At 34.5% G+C, this 23,834-nt stretch overlaps 2 protein-coding genes across 5 annotated transcripts; both read right to left on the bottom strand.

Annotated features, from left to right (window-relative positions):
• Positions 1 to 1,486: 1,486 nt before the first annotated feature.
• LOC141670611 (uncharacterized) lies at positions 1,487 to 10,747 on the bottom strand. 2 transcript variants are annotated; one of them, XR_012554662.1, is made up of 5 exons: positions 10,261 to 10,746; positions 9,876 to 9,923; positions 9,001 to 9,799; positions 8,282 to 8,908; positions 1,487 to 2,018 (listed from the first exon to the last, which is right to left on the bottom strand). XR_012554662.1 is itself a non-coding variant. In XM_074476548.1 (5 exons), exons 1-5 carry the CDS (start codon positions 10,261 to 10,263, stop codon positions 8,514 to 8,516), a joined length of 1,353 nt encoding a protein of 450 aa, XP_074332649.1. In that variant the 5' UTR covers positions 10,264 to 10,747; the 3' UTR covers positions 7,836 to 8,513. The 2 variants fall into 2 exon arrangements, 1 of the variants encoding a protein (XP_074332649.1); XM_074476548.1 differs by lacking the exon at positions 1,487 to 2,018 and adding an exon at positions 10,009 to 10,116 and having other exon boundaries at positions 7,836 to 8,908; positions 10,261 to 10,747.
• Positions 10,748 to 12,115: 1,368 nt separating this feature from the next.
• LOC141670589 (uncharacterized) lies at positions 12,116 to 19,769 on the bottom strand. Of its 3 annotated transcripts, none has more exons than XM_074476526.1 (9): positions 19,533 to 19,769; positions 19,303 to 19,419; positions 18,663 to 18,743; positions 18,346 to 18,445; positions 18,146 to 18,230; positions 17,985 to 18,034; positions 17,179 to 17,775; positions 12,954 to 13,310; positions 12,116 to 12,820 (listed from the first exon to the last, which is right to left on the bottom strand). In XM_074476526.1, the coding sequence occupies exons 1-9, from the start codon at positions 19,596 to 19,598 to the stop codon at positions 12,351 to 12,353; spliced, it is 1,923 nt and encodes a 640-aa protein (XP_074332627.1). In that variant the 5' UTR covers positions 19,599 to 19,769; the 3' UTR covers positions 12,116 to 12,350. The 3 variants fall into 3 exon arrangements, with proteins under 3 accessions (XP_074332627.1, XP_074332638.1, XP_074332634.1); XM_074476537.1 differs by having other exon boundaries at positions 12,116 to 12,673; XM_074476533.1 differs by having other exon boundaries at positions 12,954 to 13,265.
• Positions 19,770 to 23,834: the final 4,065 nt, after the last annotated feature.

The following is a 23,834-nucleotide window of genomic DNA, read 5'->3' as shown; positions in this document are numbered from 1 at the left end:
CTCCTCGCGGTGCCTTTCTTTTACTCTGTGATTCAGATTGTCACTTCCGGTGACCAGAGTTGTTATATGGACGAAAATGCCCGTGGCTCCGACCTCGTCCACGGTACCGCCCTTGGCCCCGTCCACCTCTATACCCTTTTCCACGTACATTCTGCCGGAATGAGATGTTATTTACTTCAGGTAATGGGGCAGATCCTGTTGGACGGGATTGATGATTCTTAATCACCAATTCATGATTCTGTTCTGCAACGAGGAGAATTGATAGAAGATCCCCGAACTTAGTAAATTTGCGCTCCCTGTATATCTCTGCTAAGTTGATATTGTTTGGGTGAAAAGTTGATAGTGTTTTATCGATTTTTCTTTTTTCCGTAACTTTCTCACCACACATAATAAGCCTATAACTTATTTTGAACAAAGCAGAGCTATATGCTCGGACACTCTTAAAATCCTGAAGTCTTAAATTAACCCAATCATTTTCAGCTGCAGGTAGATAAACTAGTTTTTGGTGATCGAACCTATCCTTTAGATTTTCCCATAAAATAAAGGTATCTTCGACTTCCAAGTACTCAGATTTTAAATCTTCATGCATGTGGTGTCGGAGAAAAATTATAGAGGTAAAGTTTTCTTCAGCCGTAGATTTATTTTCTGCCTTTATTGTATCGCTTAATTTCTTTGAACCCAAATGCAACTTTACATCTTGTACCCATGATAAATAATTATCGCCAGAAATGTCCAAGGCAACAAACGACAAACTTGTAATATTTGTCATACTAAATCTGAATTAACACGAAAATTATTAAATTTTAATTCATTAATGTAAATATTACATAAATTCCTAGTTAATCAGGTGTGTTAACAAGTACGCAATAATCAATGTATATATCATTATTATCATTGATAATATAAACAGATCTATATATAAAATGACAAATGGATTTTCACCCACCATACGGACGTTTGCGTATGCAGGTTATCTCCGACCAATAATAAATTAAAGTGGATAATCCTGCATAAGTTAGTTAGGGTCAAAAAGTTATTATCCGATAGCTATGCAAATTATAAATTGAGGTTCCCACTATACTTCGGTATTACCCAAAATTAAATGGTACCGTAAAATAACAGGCGGTGCTCCGACCATATATATTTAAATTATTAGTAAAGGGTATAACCACGTCTACTTCGGTCATATATATATATATAAATTATATGTAGAGGGTGTAACCACGTCTACTCATATATATGTAAATTTAAATTAAAAGTATATCTTCTCAGTTTCGGCAGGACTTCGTGTTGATAACGTGTTGTAAAATACTAACTATATTATAACAATAGTTGTATTAAATAAAAGGGGCAGAGAGGTAATAAAAAGAATGCAAGCAAAGGAGAGATTGTTGCTGGTGTGTTCTTTTCATTCACAATTGCATGACTTTTATAAACAATGCAAGGAATAAGGCATTAATTGCATGTATGCAATTTCAAGTGCTAGTTCATAGCCCTACTATTACAAGCTCACAATATTGATCATGTGATAATCATATTATAACAAATAGTTTATTCTGCGTTATTCAAAAATTACATTTAAGAAATGAAATCGTTACAGTAGAAATTTTCATTTTATGTAATCAATAGGTCTGTGTAAAGAATTTATGAAGTTATTCATACAATACATTAAGTAAACAAGGAATAAAATGCATAACAGTTATTTTCTCAAGGTCCCTGATGATGGATGGGCGGTTCAACCAACATCCTAATTGTTGTTTTCTCCAGATATTTCGCAATATCCAAACATTTCTGGATATCCTTCTCACATGCAATTAAAACCCAGTCACCTTCATCATCTTGATACTTGATGCTCAACTTTTCCCTCTCTAAATGTAGCCTCTCAATCAGATTTCCTTCCAGCTCTCGCATTCCTGATGACAGAGGCAGTTCAAACCTTAACATAACACCTCTGTACACTGCCTTCACACTTACCTCAGTCATGTTTTGCGTTGCACCAGTGATAGTGTGAAAACAATCTGCGATTAATACAAATAATCAAACAAGTGTGTGCGTGAGTAAACGAAATCAAACGGAGGAAGAAAAGATATAAACAGAAGAGAGATCCTCGAGTCCAGTTGAAACTGTCTCCTTAAAGCTATTTCGCCTCTCACCGTATGTGCGAGTCGATAGCCTCCCAGGAAAAAACGAGGTAGCGGCGGCGTTACGGATAACGAGCACCTTCAGCGAGCTTGAACGGGCACGAAACTATCACCGAGAGAGAGAGATTTGTGTTTAGAGGCGAATATGTTTTTGGTGTGTCTAACCCTAACGCCTTAGAGGTGTTTATATAGGTGTAGATAGACTTGTGCGCTACTCTTTTCCATAATTAAATATCATTAATTATGGAATCGGTGTAATACTTGCAAGCTACTCTATTCCATAAATAATCTGAAACAGAATCAGATTAAATATATCAAGACATACACCATATCAATTAATCTGAAACAAAATCAAATTAATTTATGCCATAATATTTGAGCCAAATTCTAATGGAAAATAATAATTTCCATTATTAAGAGAATATCATCATATCTCACACATCTTTTAGTCATAATGCTCAAAAATATGACTTACCAATATGGGACTTATACCCATATTTTCCAACAATCCCCCACATGGGTGAGATTGGTGATCTTAGTAGCACACACCAGACAGACAGACAGACAGACACGGAGTTTGACTTGGTGATAGTTTCTTCGATCAGATATAGCATACGATAGGTAGAGAATGCTCCTTGAACCTTCGCTCGAGTAAGCATACCGACTTTACTGGTAGACAGTAGACGTGCTTGTCCTTGAACTGTTCGACCGTTTATATAAACGATGATATACTTATCACTATATCGTTTCTGACTCGTTCAGCTCTCATGAGTATGTCCATTTTGGCCATGGAACATCGTCCTGGTTCTGCAGAAGTTTCTAAAGAATTGTGCCTCGCAATTCTCCTTTGAAGCGGCCCCACTTCTCTCCCACATAGGTGATCTTTATCTTATAGAGTAACCCGCGTTTACTCAACTGAATTCCATGCGTTCACTCCTGAGCTCCATGTATTCATCAAAGATCATTAAAGGCTCAAAGCTTAACCTCGTACCTTACGGGTCTCACTGTTTCCTCATCATAGGAACAGGCCAGGGGCTACCCCCACAGTGATTTGGTCATCATGATTTAGTTGTCCCATTGAACCAAGTTCTTGGGATCTCCAGTCAGCAATGGTTGGGTGTCCACCATGATGCCGTTAAGCAATAGGCTTAAGGCCCATCCCTCTCGATGATTTCTCAACCACTTCTCTTGATAACCCTTTGGTTAGTGGATCCGCGATATTATCCTTTGACGGTATATAGTCGATAGTGATAATTCCGGTTGAGATCAATTGTCTAATGGAACTGTGTCGTCGTCGTATATGACGAGACTTTCCATTATACATCGTGCTCTGTGCTCTGCCAATAGCGGATTGACTATCACAGTGAATCCCTATTGCAGTTACAGGCTTTGGTCATCTTGGAATATCCTCCAAAAACTGACGTAGATATTCAGCCTCTTCGGCGCATTTATCTAGTGCCACAAACTCAGCTTCCATCGTGGAATGAGTTATCACCGTTTGTTTTGAGGATTTCCATGATATTGCCGCTCCAGCTAATGTAAACACATAGCCACTCGTAGACTTAAGTGCTTTCTTGCTAGATATCCAATTTACGTCAGTATATCCTTCTAATACTGCTGGGTATCTGCCATAGTGCAGTCCATAGTCTCGAGTTCCCCTCAAGTACCTTAGTACCCTTATAATCGCTTTCCAGTGATCAGCTCCCGGATTACTCGTAAACCTACTCAACTTGCTAATTGAGTATGCAATGTCTGGTCTTGTACAACTCATGAGGTACATCAGACTACCAATTATCCTCGAGTATTCCAATTGGGAAACAGCTACACCTTTGTTCTTGGATAGGTGCAAAGTCATATCCACAGGTGTCCTAGCTTTCTCAAAGTCATCCTTAAGAAACTTCTCAAGGATCTTGTCAACATAATGTGGTTGACTTAATGCGAGACCCTCTGATGTTCTAGAAATTTGAATTCCCAGAATTACATTTGCTAGTCCCATATCTTTCATGTCGAACCTTGATTTCAACATGTCCTTTGTAGATTTGATAACTTTATCATTGCTTCCAGCAATAAGTAGATCATCTACATATAGTGTCATCATGACATAGCCATTGTCATTCTCCTTGACATAGTTGTTCTCGTTATCCTTGTAATAGGCACAACTATCACATTCATTGATTTTGAAACCATTGGCCAGCACGACCTCATCAAATTTTTCATGCCATTTCATAGGCGCTTGTTTCAAACCATACAATGATTTCACCAATCTACACACTTTCCTTTCTTGTCCTGGGACAACAAACCCTTCAGGTTGTTCCATATAGATTTCTTCATCTATGTCTCCATTTAGGAAAGCTGTTTTCACATCCATTTGATGTACAGTTAGATTACGCATTGCAGCAATAGCAAACATCATCCTTATGGACGTTATTCTCGTTACAGGAGAATATGTATCAAAGTAATCAAGGCCTTTTTGTTGCTTGTATCCTTTAATTACAAGTCTGGCCTTATACTTATCAATAGTGCCATCAGTTTTCAACTTCTTCTTGAAAACCCACTTGCTACCTAATGGTTTGCAACCAGTTGGCAAGTCCACTAATTCCCAAGTATGATTTTGCATAATTGAATCAACTTCATTCTTGATGGCCTCTTTCCACATAGGCCCATCAGGTGAGGTAACCGCCTCCTTATAAGTTTTTGGGTCACCTTCTTCGAGCAAATAGGTCATAAAATCAGACCCATAGGATTTCTCCGTTCGTTGTCTTTTGCTCCTTCTCACTACCCCCACATTTTCGTCTTCACTTTCGTCACTCTCATTATCGTCATCTACAGACTCATGAGATCGTTTAGACGTCGTAGGTTGTTGGTTTCCTGGATTACAGGGAAACATCGTCTCAAAAAATGAGGCATTTCTTGATTCCATAATGGTATTCTTTTGAATATCAGGAATCTTGGATTCATGAACAAGAAACCGATATGCAGTGCTGTGTGGAGGATATCCGATGAAGACACAATCCACAGTCTTAGGACCTATCTTCACCTTCTTCGGTGTAGGGATCAGTACCTTTGCAAGGCACCCCCACACTTTCAGGTATTGGTAACTTGGTTTCTTTTTCTTCCACATTTCATAAGGACTTACATCCTTATTCTTGCGCATCGTAATATTTAAAATATTATTTGTGCTTAAGATGGCTTCTCCCCACATCGATTGTGGGAGCCCAGAGCTTAACAATATCGCATTCATCATCTCTTTCAGAGTGCGATTCTTCCTTTCAGCCACACCATTTGACTGAGGGGAGTATGGTGCAGTGACCTCATGGATTATACCATGTTGTGAACAGAATTCCCCAAACGGTTCAACATATTCACCTCCACGATCACTTCGTATCGTTTTGATTTTCTCAGTTTGTTGTGTCTCAACTTCTTCCTTATAGATTTTAAATTTATCTATAGCTTCATCTTTGCTTTTCAACAAATATACATAGCAGTATTTTGTACAAACATCAATGAATGTAATAAAATACTTGTTTCCTCCTCTTGTTGGAGCGAATTTTAAATCACATATGTCGCTATGTATTAGGTCTAGCACTTTGGTGTTCCTTTCCACACGTTTAAATGATGATCTCGTTAATTTTGCCTCAACACAAGTCTCACACTTATGTTTTGGATTGATAGTAAGTTTAGGTATGTATTCTTTTGCACTTAAACGTCGTAAAGTGTCATAATTTACATGTCCTAATCTAGCATGCCATAAATTAGGAGACTCAAGCAAGTAAGCAGAAGAATTCTTCATTTCATTATCGTCCTTAACGGACATTACATTGAGCTTAAAAAGCCCATCAGTTAAATAACCCTTGCCTACAAACATACCACTCTTAGACAAAATAACTTTATCTGACTCTATTACAATACGAAAGCCTTGCTTATTCAACAGAGAACCAGACACAAGGTTCTTGCGAATATCAGGCACATAAAGTACATTCTTCAAAGTCAGATTCTTCCCAGAGGTCATCTTCAGGATCACCGTGCCTTCACCCTCAATGGTAGAAGTTGCTGAATTCCCCATGTAGAGCTTCTCACCAGCATCAGAAGCTTTGAGGCTAGAGAAAACCGCCTTGTCTGAGCAAACATGCCTAGTAGCACCAGTATCAATCCACCATTCATGTGGATTAGAACCGACCAGGTTCACTTCAGAGACCGTAGCACAGAGGTCTATGTCACCCATCTCCTTGGAGATATTCTCTACCATGTTTGCTTCTTTCTTCTTGTTGGGCTTCTTGGGCTTCTTGCAGTCAGAAGACCTATGACCAACTTTATCACAGTTGTAGCACTTCCCTTGAAATTTCGACTTCGAAATCCCTCCCTTGGGTGCCAGCTTTGCCCCTTTACCAGAATTAGCCTTCTTGGGCTTGGAGCTTTGAGCATGCTCCACCATGTTTGCCTTCTCAGTGGCAACGTTAACTTTCTTCTCGGACCCTCTGTTGTCTTCTTCAATACGAAGTCTAACAATAAGATCCTCCATAGACATCTCCTTTCGCTTGTGCTTAAGGTAGTTCTTGAAATCTTTCCATTCAGGTGGAACTTTTCAATAACAGCAGCAACTTGGAAAGACTCACTTATGACCATTCCCTCAGCATGAATGTCATGAATGATCACTTGCAGTTCCTGCACCTGACTGACCACAGTCTTAGAGTCTGCCATCTTATAATCAAGAAAGCGGCCAACAATCCACTTCTTTGCCCCAGCGTCCTCGATTTTATACTTATGGTCAAGTGACTCCCATAAGACCTTAGCTGTTGGCTTCGCGCTGTATACGTTATACAACGAGTCAGACAAACAATTTAACACATAGTTCCGACAGATGTAGTCGGAGTGCTTCCAAGCATCAGCAGCATACACAGTCTGCATGTTACTCTCAGCAGTGAGCAACGATGGTTCTTCCTTAAGGATCAGCAGCATACACAGTCTGCATGTTACTCTCAGCAGTGAGCAACGGTGGTTCTTCCTTAAGGAAGCGATCCATATGCAACGTGGTCAGATAAAAGTGCATCTTTTGTTGCCAACGTTTGAAGTTCGTTCCGTTGAACTTCTCAGGTTTTTCAGCATGTGCAGCAGGCACAGTTGGCATAACAGGTGTAGCAGGCACCACGGGTGGAACAGATGGTACGTGCGTCTATACTACAGGTGTATGCACACCAGTAGGCACCGCAGGTATGATCGGAGGAGTGAATCCTGCTGATATCTGTTCAAGAGGAACACTAAACTGTCCAATGACAGTGTGTCCCACAGGCACATGTCCCGAAGGCACATGTCCAACAGGCGTTTGACCCCCATCAGATCGTACGATCCGTGCGTTAGGGTTAATTGGCTGCTGGTGAATCCCATCAGATCCATTGATCTGTGCGTTGGGATCAGCCGTCATGTTCATCGAATCGTTCACAGTTTGGTTCTCCATCGATCTGTTACTCAACAAAACAAGCAGATACAGATGTATCAGTCACAGATGTATATAAAATAAATAGCTTTAAGATTGTGAAAACAATCTGCGATTAATACAAATAATCAAACAAGTGTGTGCGTGAGTAAACGAAATCAAACGGAGGAAGAAAAGATATAAACAGAAGAGAGATTCTCGAGTCCAGTTGAAAATGTCTCCTTAAAGCTATTTCGCCTCTCACCGTATGTGCGAGTCGATAGCCTCCCAGGATAAAACGAGGTAGCGGCGGCGTTACGGATAACGAGCACCTTCAGCGAGTTTGAACGGGCACGAAACTATCACCGAGAGAGAGAAAGATTTGTGTTTAGAGTCGAATATGTTTTTGGTGTGTCTAACCCTAACGCCTTAGAGGTGTTTATATAGGTGTAGATAGACTTGTGCGCTACTCTTTTTCATAATTAAATATCATTAGTTATGGAACCGGTGTAATACTTGCAAGCTACTCTATTCCATAAATAATCTGAAACAGAATCAGATTAAATATATCAAGACATACACCATATCAATTAATCTGAAACAAAATCAAATTAATTTATGCCATAATATTTGAGCCAAATTCTAATGGAAAATAATAATTTCCATTATTAAGAGAATATCATCATATCTCACATATCTTTTAGTCATAATGCTCAAAAATATGACTTACCAATATGGGACTTATACCCATATTTTCATATTTTCCAACAGATAGCTGTATCTTCCATGGGAGGCAAGCGACAACGATGATTATTTTTACTTGTTAATGGAGTTCTCTCCACCTGCCTCTTGTTGGATTTCCACCTAGTAATACCGTTTTCTCTACACATGCGTTTGAATGTCGATCGACTAACTACAAGATTAAAGATTTGAAACAAGATTAATGGTTATAAAGTTTAAATTTAGTGAAAGTTGTTTAAAACATAGTTGTTTTCATGAAAATAAGCAAACTGAAACGTGCGAGAGCATAGTTCAAAAAAAAACTTGCCGTTAAAGCTTTTGGCGGCATCGGCAAGCGGTCTTCCCAAATGCTCGCTGAGACTCCCAAAACTGATGTGTCTTCCATGAATGCTTCTTTCATCTTTTTCTGTTCCAGCCCCTTTCTGATTTAAAGTATCTTGCTCTAACATTTGCTTATGTGAAGGATCTAGTTCAATTCTTTCTTTCTTAATTTCTCTGCAATTTTTAAATTGATGTATTTGTTTCCAAGGCAGAGATCTCTTGGCTTGGGAACTGAAAGATTGAGGTTCATTACACTCGATGAGTTCAGCTGGTAAACCTTCTCCCAGTTCATCCACTATGAAGAAACAAGTGAATGATTGAACAAATTGAAATCATCTAAGAAAAAACCAAGATGAAACAGGAATACATAAAGGTACAAAGACTTACAATCAATAATCTCTGCAGCATTATCAATTTTTCTTCGTGAGATTTCCTTGATTCCAGTTTTTACATAAGACTGACCGCTTGAGTTATCTTTGTCTTCATCCAAAACGTCCTTATCTTGTCGTGGATCATCTTTCACCGTCAATTGCCCATTGCAATGCACTATTGCAGTGACTCTGCTTTCATCTCCAAAATATTCACCTACTATATAAGGCTGGAGTTCTTTGTGCATAGAAGTGTCTACAACTACAACATTTTTCTCTTCTCCTAGACCTTCTCCCGAAACAACAACAAAAGTTTGGAAATGTTCCTTCAAAGTTGCCAATAAGGCTTTTAACAAGGTTCGAGGATGAGAACTATTTATTTTTTCATGTGGCAGAAAAAACTCCAGTACATAATCTCTATTTCCGGTTATAAAGCTCTGCAAACATATTGTAAAGCAAGCCATAGCCCCACACCTTCTCACAAAGTGTGCCAATGGGTATTTAGTAATGCTGAATTGTGTTATGTCACTGCAAAAGCATGGTTTATGAGATAGAAATGCTTTGCCTACAGCGCCCTGATCTTTTCTCATACACATTTGCCAACAAGCTCTTTTGAACTCGCACCATGATGTTATGGATTCATAAAGTGTAGAAGTTGCATATTTGGTCACAACCAATGCTTCTGTAGTACCTCTCAAATGATCAGAAGTGCACAAATCAAGGTCTCCGATGACCCAACATTGAGCGAGAGGGAGTCCAAATTCTTGACACACTACTCCTAACACATGATCAATTTCCTTGGATGCACTTAATGGAAGCTGGCAATAAAGTATTGCTTGCTTAGATACCTTAAAAATTAATCTCGATATATTTGTTTCTGAAGAAAAGTCTTACATCTATACCCTGAAGGTTGAGGCGGAAGGGGTGTTTAACTTGTGTTATCTGCAACAATGGGTGGAACTGGCATTAGTAGATAGTACAAAGTGCAGTGCAATGTTTTGTTAGTAACAATCAGCTTTTAACTAACAAGAGTCAGACGACGGAATAGCAGAAACTTAGATGAATTGAATCTGATGTCAGGCTTATATATTCGTTCTGTTCCTTCAAGAAAGGGACAGCACACGGAGGAGATAAACTGGTGCAAGGAAAATAATCATAGAAATTATAAAGAAAAGGAAACAATTAACCAGTTTGTTACGTGAGCTATACAAGAAGGTAATACTTTTATGACACTGATGCCTTAGTATAAGGAAACGAATAAATTGATTGTTTCACTAACCATTTTCAACCCAGCATAGCTGTAAGAGGAATACCACAACTCAAAGCGAAGTCTCTATTTATGTATTCAAAGACAGGCAAACAGATAGAAGTCATAACTGAATAAGCAAATTTTGTTCTATCTTCACTAGTATGGTTGGTTGCTGCCCAAAACCGAATAAGCAAATTTTGTGATTTTTGTCTTTTCGGACCAAGACCATAGAGGACGAAGAAACTGTCCAGGTAAGATGAAATCCTCCATTGGATAGCATCATGATCATTTCGTCGCCTGTTCCTACTAAAATCCATGATGACACTTATTATTGTGTTCCTTCTGAGCAAGAAGTCTGCACCTCTCTTTGCTGCGTCAAAACACCGGCATGATTCGCTTGCAGATGAGGTTCATTACTACTAGACTGTGACAGTGATAGAACAATGAGAGGCCACTCTAGTCTGGCTTTTCAAATTAAAACTAGATACATCTATTGGCCTTACATACGTGATTACTATTCAAAAGGTTCAATAACATAATGATATAAACACAGGGCCCGAATTTTCTACAAACGTATGAAGTCAAGGTCAGGTCCTAGTAACTGTTTCACTTAAGTACAGAAAGAGAGCTAAAATATCAATAGTGATCCAGGTCAAGACAGCCTTATTATTGGTAAAAATGACAAAAATAAACAATTTTTACAAAAAAATTTAACCAAAACAATCATTCTGAAATAAATTGTCAATTTTAGCCGATTGAATACTCCACCTTCAATTGGGTATCCAAACTTGTACTTCCTCCGTCTCTAAAAACGTTTCCTCTTTGTGTTAGACACATTTGCCAATACATACTTTTGATTGTTAATATTAGGGCTGTCAAACGGATAATTCGGATACGGATCTGCCTATATCCGTATCCGGATCCGAATCCGAAAATCCATATCCGTATCCGCATCCGAATCCGGAAATATATAAAGAATAACATCTGAATCCGGATCCGACGGATACTATCCGGATACGGATAATATCCGGATCCGAATCCGATTTTCAATCAGATTTTTTTATTTTATATTAAAAATTAAAAAAATGAAAAATTATTAAAAAAATAGTAAAAATTAAAAATTCATTTAAAAAAATTAAAATAAGAGATAAAGTGATTTAATCATATTTTAATTTTTCAAAAAATTAATTTTATTTATTTTTTCAATATAATCGTTATCTTTAAATTGTTGAACTAAATATGTCTATAAAATTTTATAAACATAATATATATGTATATATAACACATAAACACACTATAAATTTAATATAATATATTTTTAAATTATTTAAATATTTAAATATAAAATATATTTATTCAGATACAGATATTATCGAATACGAATATGCCTATATCCGTATTCGTATCCGCAATCGTCGGATTCGAATACGGATAATATCCGCTTTGTTTCGGATACGGATAATATTCGCTTTATTTCGGATACGAATGCGGATTTTTCGGACGAATATCGGATTTTTCGAATTTTTTTGACAGCCCTAATTAATATCATTAATTTCGTATTAGTATTAAATATAAAAACTTCATTGTATTAAAATATTCATAAATATGAATTCAACAAAATCACTCATGACTATGTTTGATCTTATAGATTAGACGTAAATTAGTAGTTAATAGCTTACCATGAATAGTACACAAAGTCAAAATGGGAAAAACATTTTGGGACGGAGGGAGTATAACTAGTAGTTGGATATTTCATATATGAGATACTTGGGTATCTCATATAAAGTGAATACTTCATAATTGGGAATCTATCGACTAAATTTGGTCAACTTTTCAGAAATCGGTCATTTATTTAATTTTAAATAAAAATAGGCTAAACTTGTTTCAAATATGTTAATATGAATCTCACTGATGAAAAAGTGTGATGTACAAATTCTCCATGTAATCAAACACTGTCTTATTAGAAAACCTAACATGTAAACACCAGCTTACTGTGTGAACAAGTGCTAGAACTACAGGTAGAGTTTTATACAAAGACGGTAAGCAAATTATGGTGAAAATGCAATATGTAAATCCATATTTCTCAAAAGAAATAGAAGAGAAAAAAAGACCATCTGGTATCAAGGTCTAGAATGACTGATGGGCAGATCAACCAACATCTTAGTAATTGTTTTTCCTAATGATCTTGTGATTTCAATACATTTTTGCACATCCTTGTCACAGGCAATTAAAACCCAATCACCTTCCTCATCTTCAAACTTGATGCTGAATGCGTCTCTCTCCAATTTTAGCCTCTCAATCACATTATCTTCCAACTCTGCCATTCCCGATGAATTAAGCAGCTCAAACCTGATAGCAACTCCATCATAGGTTGCCTTCACATTTATCTTATCCATGTCTTGGGGTGTCCGAGCAACAGCTAGATCTTGCAAAGAGGGTATCCCTGAATAAACATAATCCATTTTACTCAGTTCCTTATCATTCACTTTCCTTAGCTTAGAGAAATTCTGAATACCCGTCCTACACTTTCCATGTTTCCACCTTCTAATGCCATGACTTCTACATATGCGTTTAAATGTGGACCGGCTAACTAAAATCAGTGAACATTTAGAACAAGATAAAAGGTTATGGATTAGGTGTATCTACCAAAATTTGGTTAGACACTGATTATTAAAAAAGCAAGCCAAGACATGGAAGCACAAGAAAATGTTGGAAAAACTTACCATGGAAGCTGTTTGCTGCATCATCCAGTGATTTCCCAAAATGCTCGCTAAGAATGTCAAAAGTAATACCTTTTTCAGGTTTCTTCACATCTTCTTTTATGCATGTTTTATCTATGACATTGATGGTTGGGTTGTGTTCTGCTTCCATAGTGAACCCCTTGTTATGTGTAGCATCTTTCACTATCACTAGCTGATGCGAATGATCTGACACTAATGGATCGTCTTCAATGTCAGTGGTTTCTTGACAAGGTAGTGATTTTTTGGATTGGCTTTTAGAAGACTTAGACACAGTATTCATAGCAAAACCATTATCTGCAATGTGTAATTCTTCAACTGGTTCATCTACTGCAGTATCATCTAAAGATTTTGATAAAGATGTAATCAGATCCAATTAAGTTAAATCCTTAAACCTTGAGGTTTTAGAAAAAAAGAGTTTACATTAATAGAAACAAACTTTTCTTCATGTTATGAGGTATTATTTTTTGATGGAATTATTATAATGTATGTTTTTGGCCAATAGGGCTCGTAAATAAAATAAAAGTTAATTGCATAGTGTGTACCTAAAGTTAAAGAATTATGCACTTTGTGTACCTGAAGTTCAATATCTAGCAAATTGCATGCTGAACTTTCAAAATCATGGCCAAATGAATACTTCTGTCATATTGCCGTTAACGGCGTTTGTCAGATCAGTAAATTAAGAATGAATGTAGGGAAAACATGTCTTTTCCTAGTGGTAGCTGTGTACGTGCAAAAACAAAATATATTTATTGCATTGCTTGTTGCTTTTACTTTACCAAATATAATTCATATAAATTTGTAAGATATATTTTCTGTGCATACTCATATATTTATCTTATGAAAAGTAATTATTATTTATAAATAATACTAATTTGATTAGATAAACTATACTTCCTTCGTCTCAGTTTAAACATTATATTTTTATCTAAAAAAGTATTTAAATTATTTAGAAAATCATATTTTACGGAAATTTTAAAATGCGTGCCGATCCCTCGTCCCTCAATCTAAAGAATCTGGGACAAAGGGAGTATCAAATATACCATTGTTTTAGAAATATAAGATATGACACACATTCATAATAACGTGTTTGATTTGATTAAATTTATACACTACTATTCACATCTCATATGTAAAAATCGGAAATAAAAAATGATTTGAGAATAATTAGCAAACGGGAAATTGATAGAAGAGATTAATCGGAAAAAATTGGATATAATATTTTAATAATGTTTAATATATTAGTTTATTTATTATTGAACAAACACTTCAAAAATAATTTATAAAATTTAATTGAATTTCAAGAAAAAAATAGTAAAATATTTTTTAAAGACTAATCAGAGATTTTATAAAATCGAGGATATTTAGGACACTAGCATGTGTACAACTACTTATAAATAAATTGAGGATTTTTAGAATACTAGAAAATAAACCGTACTAAGTAAGAGCTAATAATTTATCTATTAAATTAATGTTAATACGATTATTTATTTTATTTATTATACCATAATAAAACAATTATAGAGACATTATTATCTATTCAAAAATAAAAATAAATTATGTCAAATAAATAATTTATAAAATTATAAGATTACGTTCTTTGTGCAACTCAGTATGATTATAATAAAAAGTTCAACTACAATAATATTTCAATAATAATAATATTTTTCTTAAAAAAATAACATAGAATTGCAGGGTAATTGCCCGCAAGGGTCGGCTCAGTTGGTTAAAGAGGGGATAACTATCCTCTTGGTCACAAGTTCGAATCCTACAAGAGGAAAATTTATGATTATGCTTCTTGAACTTAAATGCGGTTTATCTTGGTTCAGTGATTTACAGGCTATTACGTGAGCCCGTAAGGTTTACCCATTGCGCACCCGAAGGGTAGCGGTTGCGGGTTATCTATGATAAAAAAAGAAAAAAAATAGGGATATAGTGGTGAAATAAAACAGAGTTGAAATCAAATAAATGAGATTTCGCTTATAGATTAGAAATATTTTTTAATCTAAGCTTATTTTAAAAGAATTAAGAATATTTAATTTAGATATTCATTTAATAATATTTAATTTAGATATTCATTTTTTATTACGGAACTACGAACTAATGTACAAAATAATTTCCAGAATAGTTATAAAATGTCACGTATCAGATTTTTTTTTGCTAAATAAAAATGTACCACATGAAATTATACCAATAATACTAATTAAATTTCATACCAATAATACCAATTAAATTAGCATGATATTTAAAAATATTTTTTCTTAGCATTACTCTTTTATTATTTAGTTTAATAATATATTAAGTAATTTTTTTTGATAAACTTTAGTGCCCAGTCAAAAAGAACATATATATTCCCGCGTGCACGTAAAGGGAAGTTTTATTTTTAAAACTTTTTTGGTAAAAATTACTTTGTAGAATTATTAAAATTCCATTTGAAGGACTACAAAGATGAACTACATGCACGTGACACACGCGTATGGAGGAAAAAAGGACTTGTTTGCCCTGCATTCTTTCTACACTTCTCAGAGCACACTAACGGAGTTAATATTATTTAACGGAAGTATGCGTTTTGCAAGGTTTTTAAAATTTTAGCATGCATTTTGCTAGATATAAACTTCAGGTACACAAAGTGCACAATTATGAAACTTCAGGTACACAATATGCAATTAACTCATAAAATAAACATGCACAATCAAAATTAAAATAAGAAGTAAAGTAGAGACTCTAAATGCTCAGCCTGATAAATTAATTGAATAGTACGTCAAACCAATATATATTCAAAGACTATATATTTAGAATATGTCGTCAAAGGTAATTATTATGGAAATTTAACAGTAATTTTAACAACTGAGCCCTGACACACAATCAATAATGTATTTGATTAACAACCCAACGCATTTAACACAAATATTATGTAATATCTCGTAATTTTTAGAATTTGATTAATAATAAAATAATGGAATAAAAAGAATTAAAATTAGATAAGGACTAGGATTTAAAATTGAATTAGACTAATGGACCTAAAATTTGGATCAGATACTAATATGGATAACTTGTAGGTTAAGATATAGGGTTTGGTATAATTATAAATACACCATATTCGTCTTCCTCGTTTTTAATATAAAAATTCGTAGGGCTCTTCTCAGCAAAAATCAGCAATCTTATAAAATTCATGGAAAATTCATCGTAAGTCAGAATTCAGTGATTCTAGACTTTTCGGAGAGGTCTTTTCGTTATCTTCAACTTTTGTGTTTCGTGTTTTCCAAGATAATGTCATTTAGATGGTCAAAAAGGCTATAATCAGATCTGGTCAGGCTTTGGGGTAAGTACTTTTTGACTTACTTTTATTTTCGGAAAAGTTTTGATACTCTGATTTTCGAATTTCGTATAAGATATAGGAATTCTGTTTCGAACTGTGTAAGAAATAAGATAAGAGAATCTTTTGAAACTCAGTCTCTACGTTTTCGACCCGTTCGTAATTTACGCTATAGTTCCGGAACTAGCCTTAGATACCCTTAGTAGGCGCACGAGTGTGCAATTTTAGATACCTATTAAGGGCGCGTAATTATTGAACTTTATATGCCGACCACTGGCAAAGTGTGGTATAAAGAATAAGAATAAGAATTAGATGCCAGCTACCGGCAAAGTGTAGCCGTAGATCAAGACTGTGGTATTTATAAGAATTATCGTTTCGTTCTGTTTTACTCTGTTCTGATCTGTTATAAAAATCTGCTCTCTTCTGTTTTAAATTCTGAATTTTAAAATATAAAACTTTAGGTTTGATTTATTTTAGAAATTGTTTTTACAAAATTATTATTGTTTTGAGAAAAATCATTTTATTAAAAACACCCATTGTTTTCTGGTTAGATAGTTATTCAATTTGTACTTGCTGGACTGTATAGCTCGTTCTTACAATTTCAGGTTTCGCCTACGAGTTCGAGTTGGATAGCATTGAAGTTCGAGGATCTTAGTATTGGAGTAGATTGACTTTTGGACCGCTTCCGCTTTTAGATGCGCATTTGTAATAGTGACCTTTGTAATAGACTTTTTGATCAAGAAATTGTATTTTGTTTTAGTTTTGATTTAGATTTAATAGTCCGGAAGTGCGGGCTGTTGCATATTAGATGACATATTTGCCTAATATTACTGTGAATGTTGTAACATGACATGCATAGTCAATTCCATTAAAATAATTTTCACCACAACGTACCTTTCTTTTCGCACCCAACATGCTCTTCGTAATTCATAGCTTCTTTCAAAGTCAGGTTTGGATCTGGGAAATATTGCGGGGATTCCCAATAGCCACTTATAGAATTCTGAATTTCTTGTGCTTGATAAAGTTCAAGTGGTTGCAACAATGGGGTTACTGGAAAAAGAGTTGTCGGAGGAGCAAATTCTGGCAAGTGGGATGGTATGACTGATATAAATTTTTCAGGGAAATTCAGTCTTGCTCTTTCACCTTTGAATTTAAAGGCAGCTTCATCATATGCCCTAGCAGCTGCTTCAGCAGTATCAAAAGTACCTAACCAAACTCTAGCAAATTTGAAGGGATCTCTTATTTCTGCTCCCCATTTTCCGGATGACCTCTTCCTTACTCCCCTGAATATTTTTTCATATCCAGTTTGTGCGACTACTGAGGCAGAAAACATAGTTTCAGAGTGTTCTTTGTGCTTTAGAGCATCTCCCCAAGTCAATTCTGAAACAGAAAATTGTTGAACTGGATCCCTTTCTTTTTTGGATTGAGCTGTGTGCTCTTTGTGCTTTATAGCATCTTCCAAAGTCAGTTCCGGATGTGGGAAATGTTGGACTAACATTCAAAACGAATATATTAATTCTAGAAACTCAAATACCTTAATTGCCACAAAAAGCAAGTCCTCCAACTTAACAACAGAAAACCGAAAATTAATTGAATAAACAGAGGACCTTAGATCTCAAAAACAATTGCAGTCATAGAACCTGGTGTTTCCAAATTTTATTTTGGTAAATGAAATGTATGTTAACAGCTAATACACTTACTGTTGGGAGATTTAAATTGTCTACTTCTTTGTGCACAACATATTTGATCCCTGCATTAATATAGTACCATTAGTTGATGGAATAATATGATAAAGAAAATAGGGAAATATAAGAGGGGATTAGGAACAAAAAGATGACTCATATAAATGTACACTACTTGCCATATGTAGAAGCAGTCTGTGTATTTTTGAAAGCTAAGAGCTATTTCAGATGAATACTCCTGATCTCTCCAAGAAATTATTGTATCTGAGGATAGTACTCTTATGATTAGATAAAAAAAAAAAATTACTCTGCGAAGGCAACAGATGGCACCTTACAAAGCTTATCGATTAAATTGCATTAGTGAAATCGAAGATAGAACCTTCTTCCTTTCTGTATATATCTTCTGGACTGATATGGTGCAAGAGTAAAGTATCACTGTCCTCTTCATCAACAACATACAAGACATGATCTTCTGATCCCTGTGTTCTAAGTTTTATTATAATGGATTCCAAAAAAGATCTTTAATAATCACGTATGCAGACAGGCGCATGCCTGCACAGGCACATACATGAAGAGACTACAGATCAACAGAAAGAGAATATAATGAAAATCCAAGTAGCGCAGACACAAATATGAAGAGAATGTTTATGGTCAGTAACAGAATAAAATAAATTTTAAGCACTAGAAAAGGCAGACCTTCGTGTGATGAACAGTCAAATACCCTGTGCCCCGGTCATCCCACTTCCCATCAGAATTCAGGAGATACACCTTAACACGCTGAATTATTGAACAAGTAAATACAGTTAACCTATCGCCTGAAAAAGGAATTATACTTTCATTCAACTCTTTCTTACAAACTTTAACTATAACTTTATTCAGGAATTTCAACTAACATGGCCATTTTATGACAATTAATAAATATTCTCTTACAGCATATTGGGATTGGGTTGTGACGTGTACCATAAGTTATATCATCAACACATAATCCTAAATTGACTTGCATTTTCCAGTAACTGCTGACCTATTCCATTAGATTCTGATTCAACAATTTCTCAGAAACTTGTGCAACTAAAATAGTTTATTGTATGTTATCCTGATGAAATTTCTTGTATTCCTGTACATTTATCTGGGCACTGGCATCAACCGAGATTTCTTGTATCAACATATCTATCTGGTGAAAAGTCTTAAGCTTACATTTTTTAGGGCAAAGTCTTACACTTACTTACAATGGAGGCAATTCGAGAATTTTATGTAGGGAATTAAAACTACTATTCAATCTCTGCACCAAAGAATCTCACAGCAATTTACAAAATGAAGAAAAAGAAATGAATTTCACCTGATTAATCAATTCCTTAGCAATTAATGCAACCGAATGCAATTGTTGTACAAAAGAATCATGATGATCAACATTCCGGTCTGTACAAAATCTTGCACTTTCAATGGCGGCAAGAAACTAACCGTCCAATAACCACAAGTGAACATACTTTATTTAGTAACAAACATTAAAACATTAAACAGTTCGTTGAGTACAACTATACAATGGACAAGAAATCAAGTATTACTCACCTGCACAGTGTTGTTTGACTTGTCCTGCCCACCAATCTCAGCTTCTTCAGTATGCGTAGGTACCATTTTTGATTTGAACTTGAGAATAACTCAGGTTAAAATCCCGTATATAAATTGTTCAGAGAGGATCCAAGCATTTAAAATGAAGTATGCTTTTTCTGCCTATCTGGTCTTCATCTTCCCACTTGTCTAAAGTATGCTTGTAAAGTACTTCACCCCTGCCCAAATGTCAAAGTCTGATTCCGGTATCTGTATTTTAATTAACATTTTAATCAGTATTATTATAAACTTATTATTAATATAAATACCTAGAGCTATTATTTTTTAGAAATTAATATTTTGTGTCCAAATTAATATAATTGATAAAGAATATTCAAGAATAAATGTTGATTTAAATAAATTAAATTTAGCGATTTCTTATATAAATATTATATTCAAAGTAAATACAAATTGAAATGAATGTCATTGTATTAATAGAATGAAATCTTTCGAGAATAAGGAGATTTAGTGTTCATAACTTGTACATAAATAAAAATATTATTTCAGTTTAATCCTTAAAAAAAATTCTGAAATCATCGTTAATAAAGCTGGGCCATCAAAAAAATTCAAAAAATCTGATATCCTTCTAAAAAATTTGCATTTGTTTCCCAGAAAAAACAGATATCACACTTTTTGAATTTTTTTATCGTAGCGGTCGGGCTTCCCTACGATAAAAAAAAAAGCAACCGAGGTTTCAAATACTTGGTAATTATAATATTGTACTGTCAAAACAATTATAATCATTGGATTATAAAAGATAACATCATATCTGTTATATTATAAAATTAGATAACAAAAAAATTATAAATACATTTTGATTCCTAATCTTTTACAAAGTCTTCAAATAAAAAAAAATAATATTTACATTACAAAATAGCTCGGTTACAACAAATTAATTAAAAAAAGAAGAAGAAACAAAACTTACAAAATAATTCAGAAAAAACTCTCAATATGAACATACATAAAATTACATTATTCTACTCTTATTACTTTCTTTTGTTAGTAAATGATTTCATTGATTAATTGTATTCAAAATACAATAAGCATACAAAGAGTTAGATGACCCTGAAATCTTAGATAATACAACATTAATATTTGAAAAGATAATTGAAAATACACCTAGAGGGGTGAATAGGTGATTATGGTTAATTAGGATTACTTTTAAATTTTACCCGATAATAACTTACTAGGTTCAATCCCTAAGCCCCTATGGTCTACGTCCTGGTCTCTTACCAACTGGGTAAGAGAATATATTATTGATCAATGAAAGTTACTGTTAGTCCCTAACAATGCAGCAAGAATTACAGAAGGGGATTGAATGTAATTCTAGTAAACTTTTTCTTCAACTATAAAATGTTCTAACTCAAACTATATATATACAGTAAAACCTCTGTAAATTAATACTCGATTAATTAATAATCTCTCTAAATTAATAATTTTGTCCGGTCCCGACTTGGGCCAGTTCAAAAAATGATCAATTTCGATAAGATAATAAGATAATAATTTTTTTGAAAACCCTGTATAAAAATATGGTCCCAATAAAACTATAAATTAATAATTCCCTTATATTAATAAAAATATAGCTATTACATCTTTGTAAAATATGATTCAATTGTAGTTTGCTTTTTCATATAATTTAAATCAACATGAAACTCATCCATAATCTTCCTTATTGCATCCAAAAGCTCGGGTGTGGTGCTTTCATGTTGCATCAAAAAGTTATTAAGCATTTTTGATGCCTTGAGTGCTTCTTTACGTGTAACCGGCTCCAACGCTGTTGTATCGTTTTCAAGATCATCTTCAACACTATTTTCAAGGATGGTGTTTGCAATCTCTTCTATACTCACATAATGCTTTTCTTGCTTCATCCGTCATTTGTGACACCTTTTAGATGAGAAGCCATTGTTTTGTTTGTATAATTTTTCCCCCAATCTAGTATATACAGTATATATAATATATTTTATGACTACACATACATTGAATACTTTCTATGTAAAATACAATGAATTAAATTAATTCATGTACTTTGAATTTTCCTAATATACATTGAATATTTTCTATGTAAAATATAATGAATTTAACTTATACACTACATGGACTTTGAATCTAATATATTGTACATTACATTGACTTTCTAAATTCATATACATTGAATTAATTGAATTAAGTATAAAATATAAATTGTACAATTCATTTTATTTAAATTTATGTGAATAAAAATTTAATCAAAAGTTAATTTTGTTTGCTACCGAAAATTCTCTATAAATTAATAATTATTAATTTATCGATTAATTAATACCTCTCTAAATTAATAGAATTCTCCGGTCCCAACTATATTAATTTATAGAGGTTTTACTGTAAGTGTTTTGATTTGCAAGGTGCGGAATCACAAGTTAAATAAATCAAAAACACAAAGTAATAAAAACACAAGTTTTTAAAACTTTCTGGTGGATTTGAAAGTATCCACCAGAGATATATATATATATATATCGATTTAAGAACTCTGTGAAGAACAGATTGTCTCACAGCTGCTTTACAAGTGAACAAACAAACTACAGGGAAATTCTTAACAGTTACAGTTTTTTCTATTTCTCTTCTAAAAGTGTTTGCTTAGTTATTTGTTTCACTAGCTACACTTGGCTTATATATCACCAAGTTTACATGGTAATAAGACAGGATAATAAAACAAAACTATCAGGTTAAACTCCATGCTACTTCACTACTCTATTTCAGCATCTTTGAAAATCTTATTAACTTACATAAAAATGATAATGCTTCTATGTTCTTCATGTCCTGTTAAACAGGCTCCCACATTCCTTTTGTAAACACCCAACGCATGTGACTGTCTTGTCACTGTCAACAGATATTTGAATTGATCATTCGTCGGGTACATGCTTGTCATCCGTCGGGAAGCTTTGTTGATCATCCGTCGGGTTACTTTGTTGATCATCCGTCAGGTAGTTATTTAACACTTGACTTCATTTCACTTATGCAGAATTACAAGACATCTCATATTTACAATTAATTAGCATATTCTGCATATATAATAATAGTCAACATGACTCATATGCTATTATAGGATCTATACAAAGTTGTTTACAGAAATGTGTTACAATACTTATTGTTACATAAGCTACTCACTCGATGGATGTCAAATCATCATCCGTCGGGACTATATTGAGTCATCCGTCGGGACTATATTTGATCATCCGTCGAGTGCTACATTTTTCACTAAATTAAATCTACTAAGGTATTTTGTTAAAGTAATCATCAAGTTCACAACATATTCCCAACAATCTCCCCTAATTTATGCCTACTAGAATTGTAGCTATAAATTAAGAGAAACTTGATGATAACCAAACACCCTAAAAATACAAATTTAAAAGGTAGTAGATAAAACTAAAAAGTGCTGCATTATTTACTGAAAAATTTACAAGACAAGGTGTACAAAGATTTACTCACAATCATTTTCAAGGTGCTCCTTTAGTCTGAGCAAATTGATCTATTTCCTTGATTGTCTGGATTTCTTCCCAAGCCTCCTGCTGTTTTCTTCTATCTGATTTTGGAGCTGTCTATGGAATTCAAGTTCATCAGATTCTGAAAGATCTAGCATTCCTTGCGTTTCCAGAAGAGTCTCATAGTTAGAGATGTTCAACCGGTCCTCTAATCTGAAGAATCTTCTAACTCCCTTATCATCCATGAATTCCATCCGCCGGTAGGGCCGTAGATGCACTCTACTCCATGTGTAAGGAATAATTAAAGTCTTTGGGAGTGCATCTTTGGCTCTAATACTCCTCAGTTCTTCAATCTTCTTTAGAACTAATCTTCTAGCTGTCACATTGAATCCAAAGTTCTTTTTGAAGGATGAATAAACTTTTATCTGTACAGATTGGCTCTCTTGAAGAATCCTGTGAAGTGACCATGTTATCTCTTTTCCTCCCTTGTACTTGAATACTAACCTTTCAGGTAGATTCCTGTAAGCATAAATCCCACTAACTTCTTCCCGTTCATCTAGATAGAGGTTTAGATCAGAGAATTCCTTGATGTCACAGATGTACATGATATCTCTGTTGGGAACCACGGACTTAGGGTGTTACTACGTTTTACGATAAAGATTACGAAAAGAGGATTACCTTGTTAATGGTTGATTCCACGCTCTTCTATTGTATTCCCATATTCCCTTGAGCGAAGTGTGGCCTCCGTCTTCTCAAGTTATCCTCTCTTCTTGCTCCTTGGTGACTACAATATGTTTTCACACAATTG

This window comes from Apium graveolens, chromosome 1 (genome assembly GCF_009905375.1).
Source record: "Apium graveolens cultivar Ventura chromosome 1, ASM990537v1, whole genome shotgun sequence".
In the NCBI taxonomy this organism is placed as follows: Eukaryota; Viridiplantae; Streptophyta; class Magnoliopsida; order Apiales; family Apiaceae; genus Apium; species Apium graveolens.
This window is presented reverse-complemented; position numbering and strand designations above follow the sequence as displayed.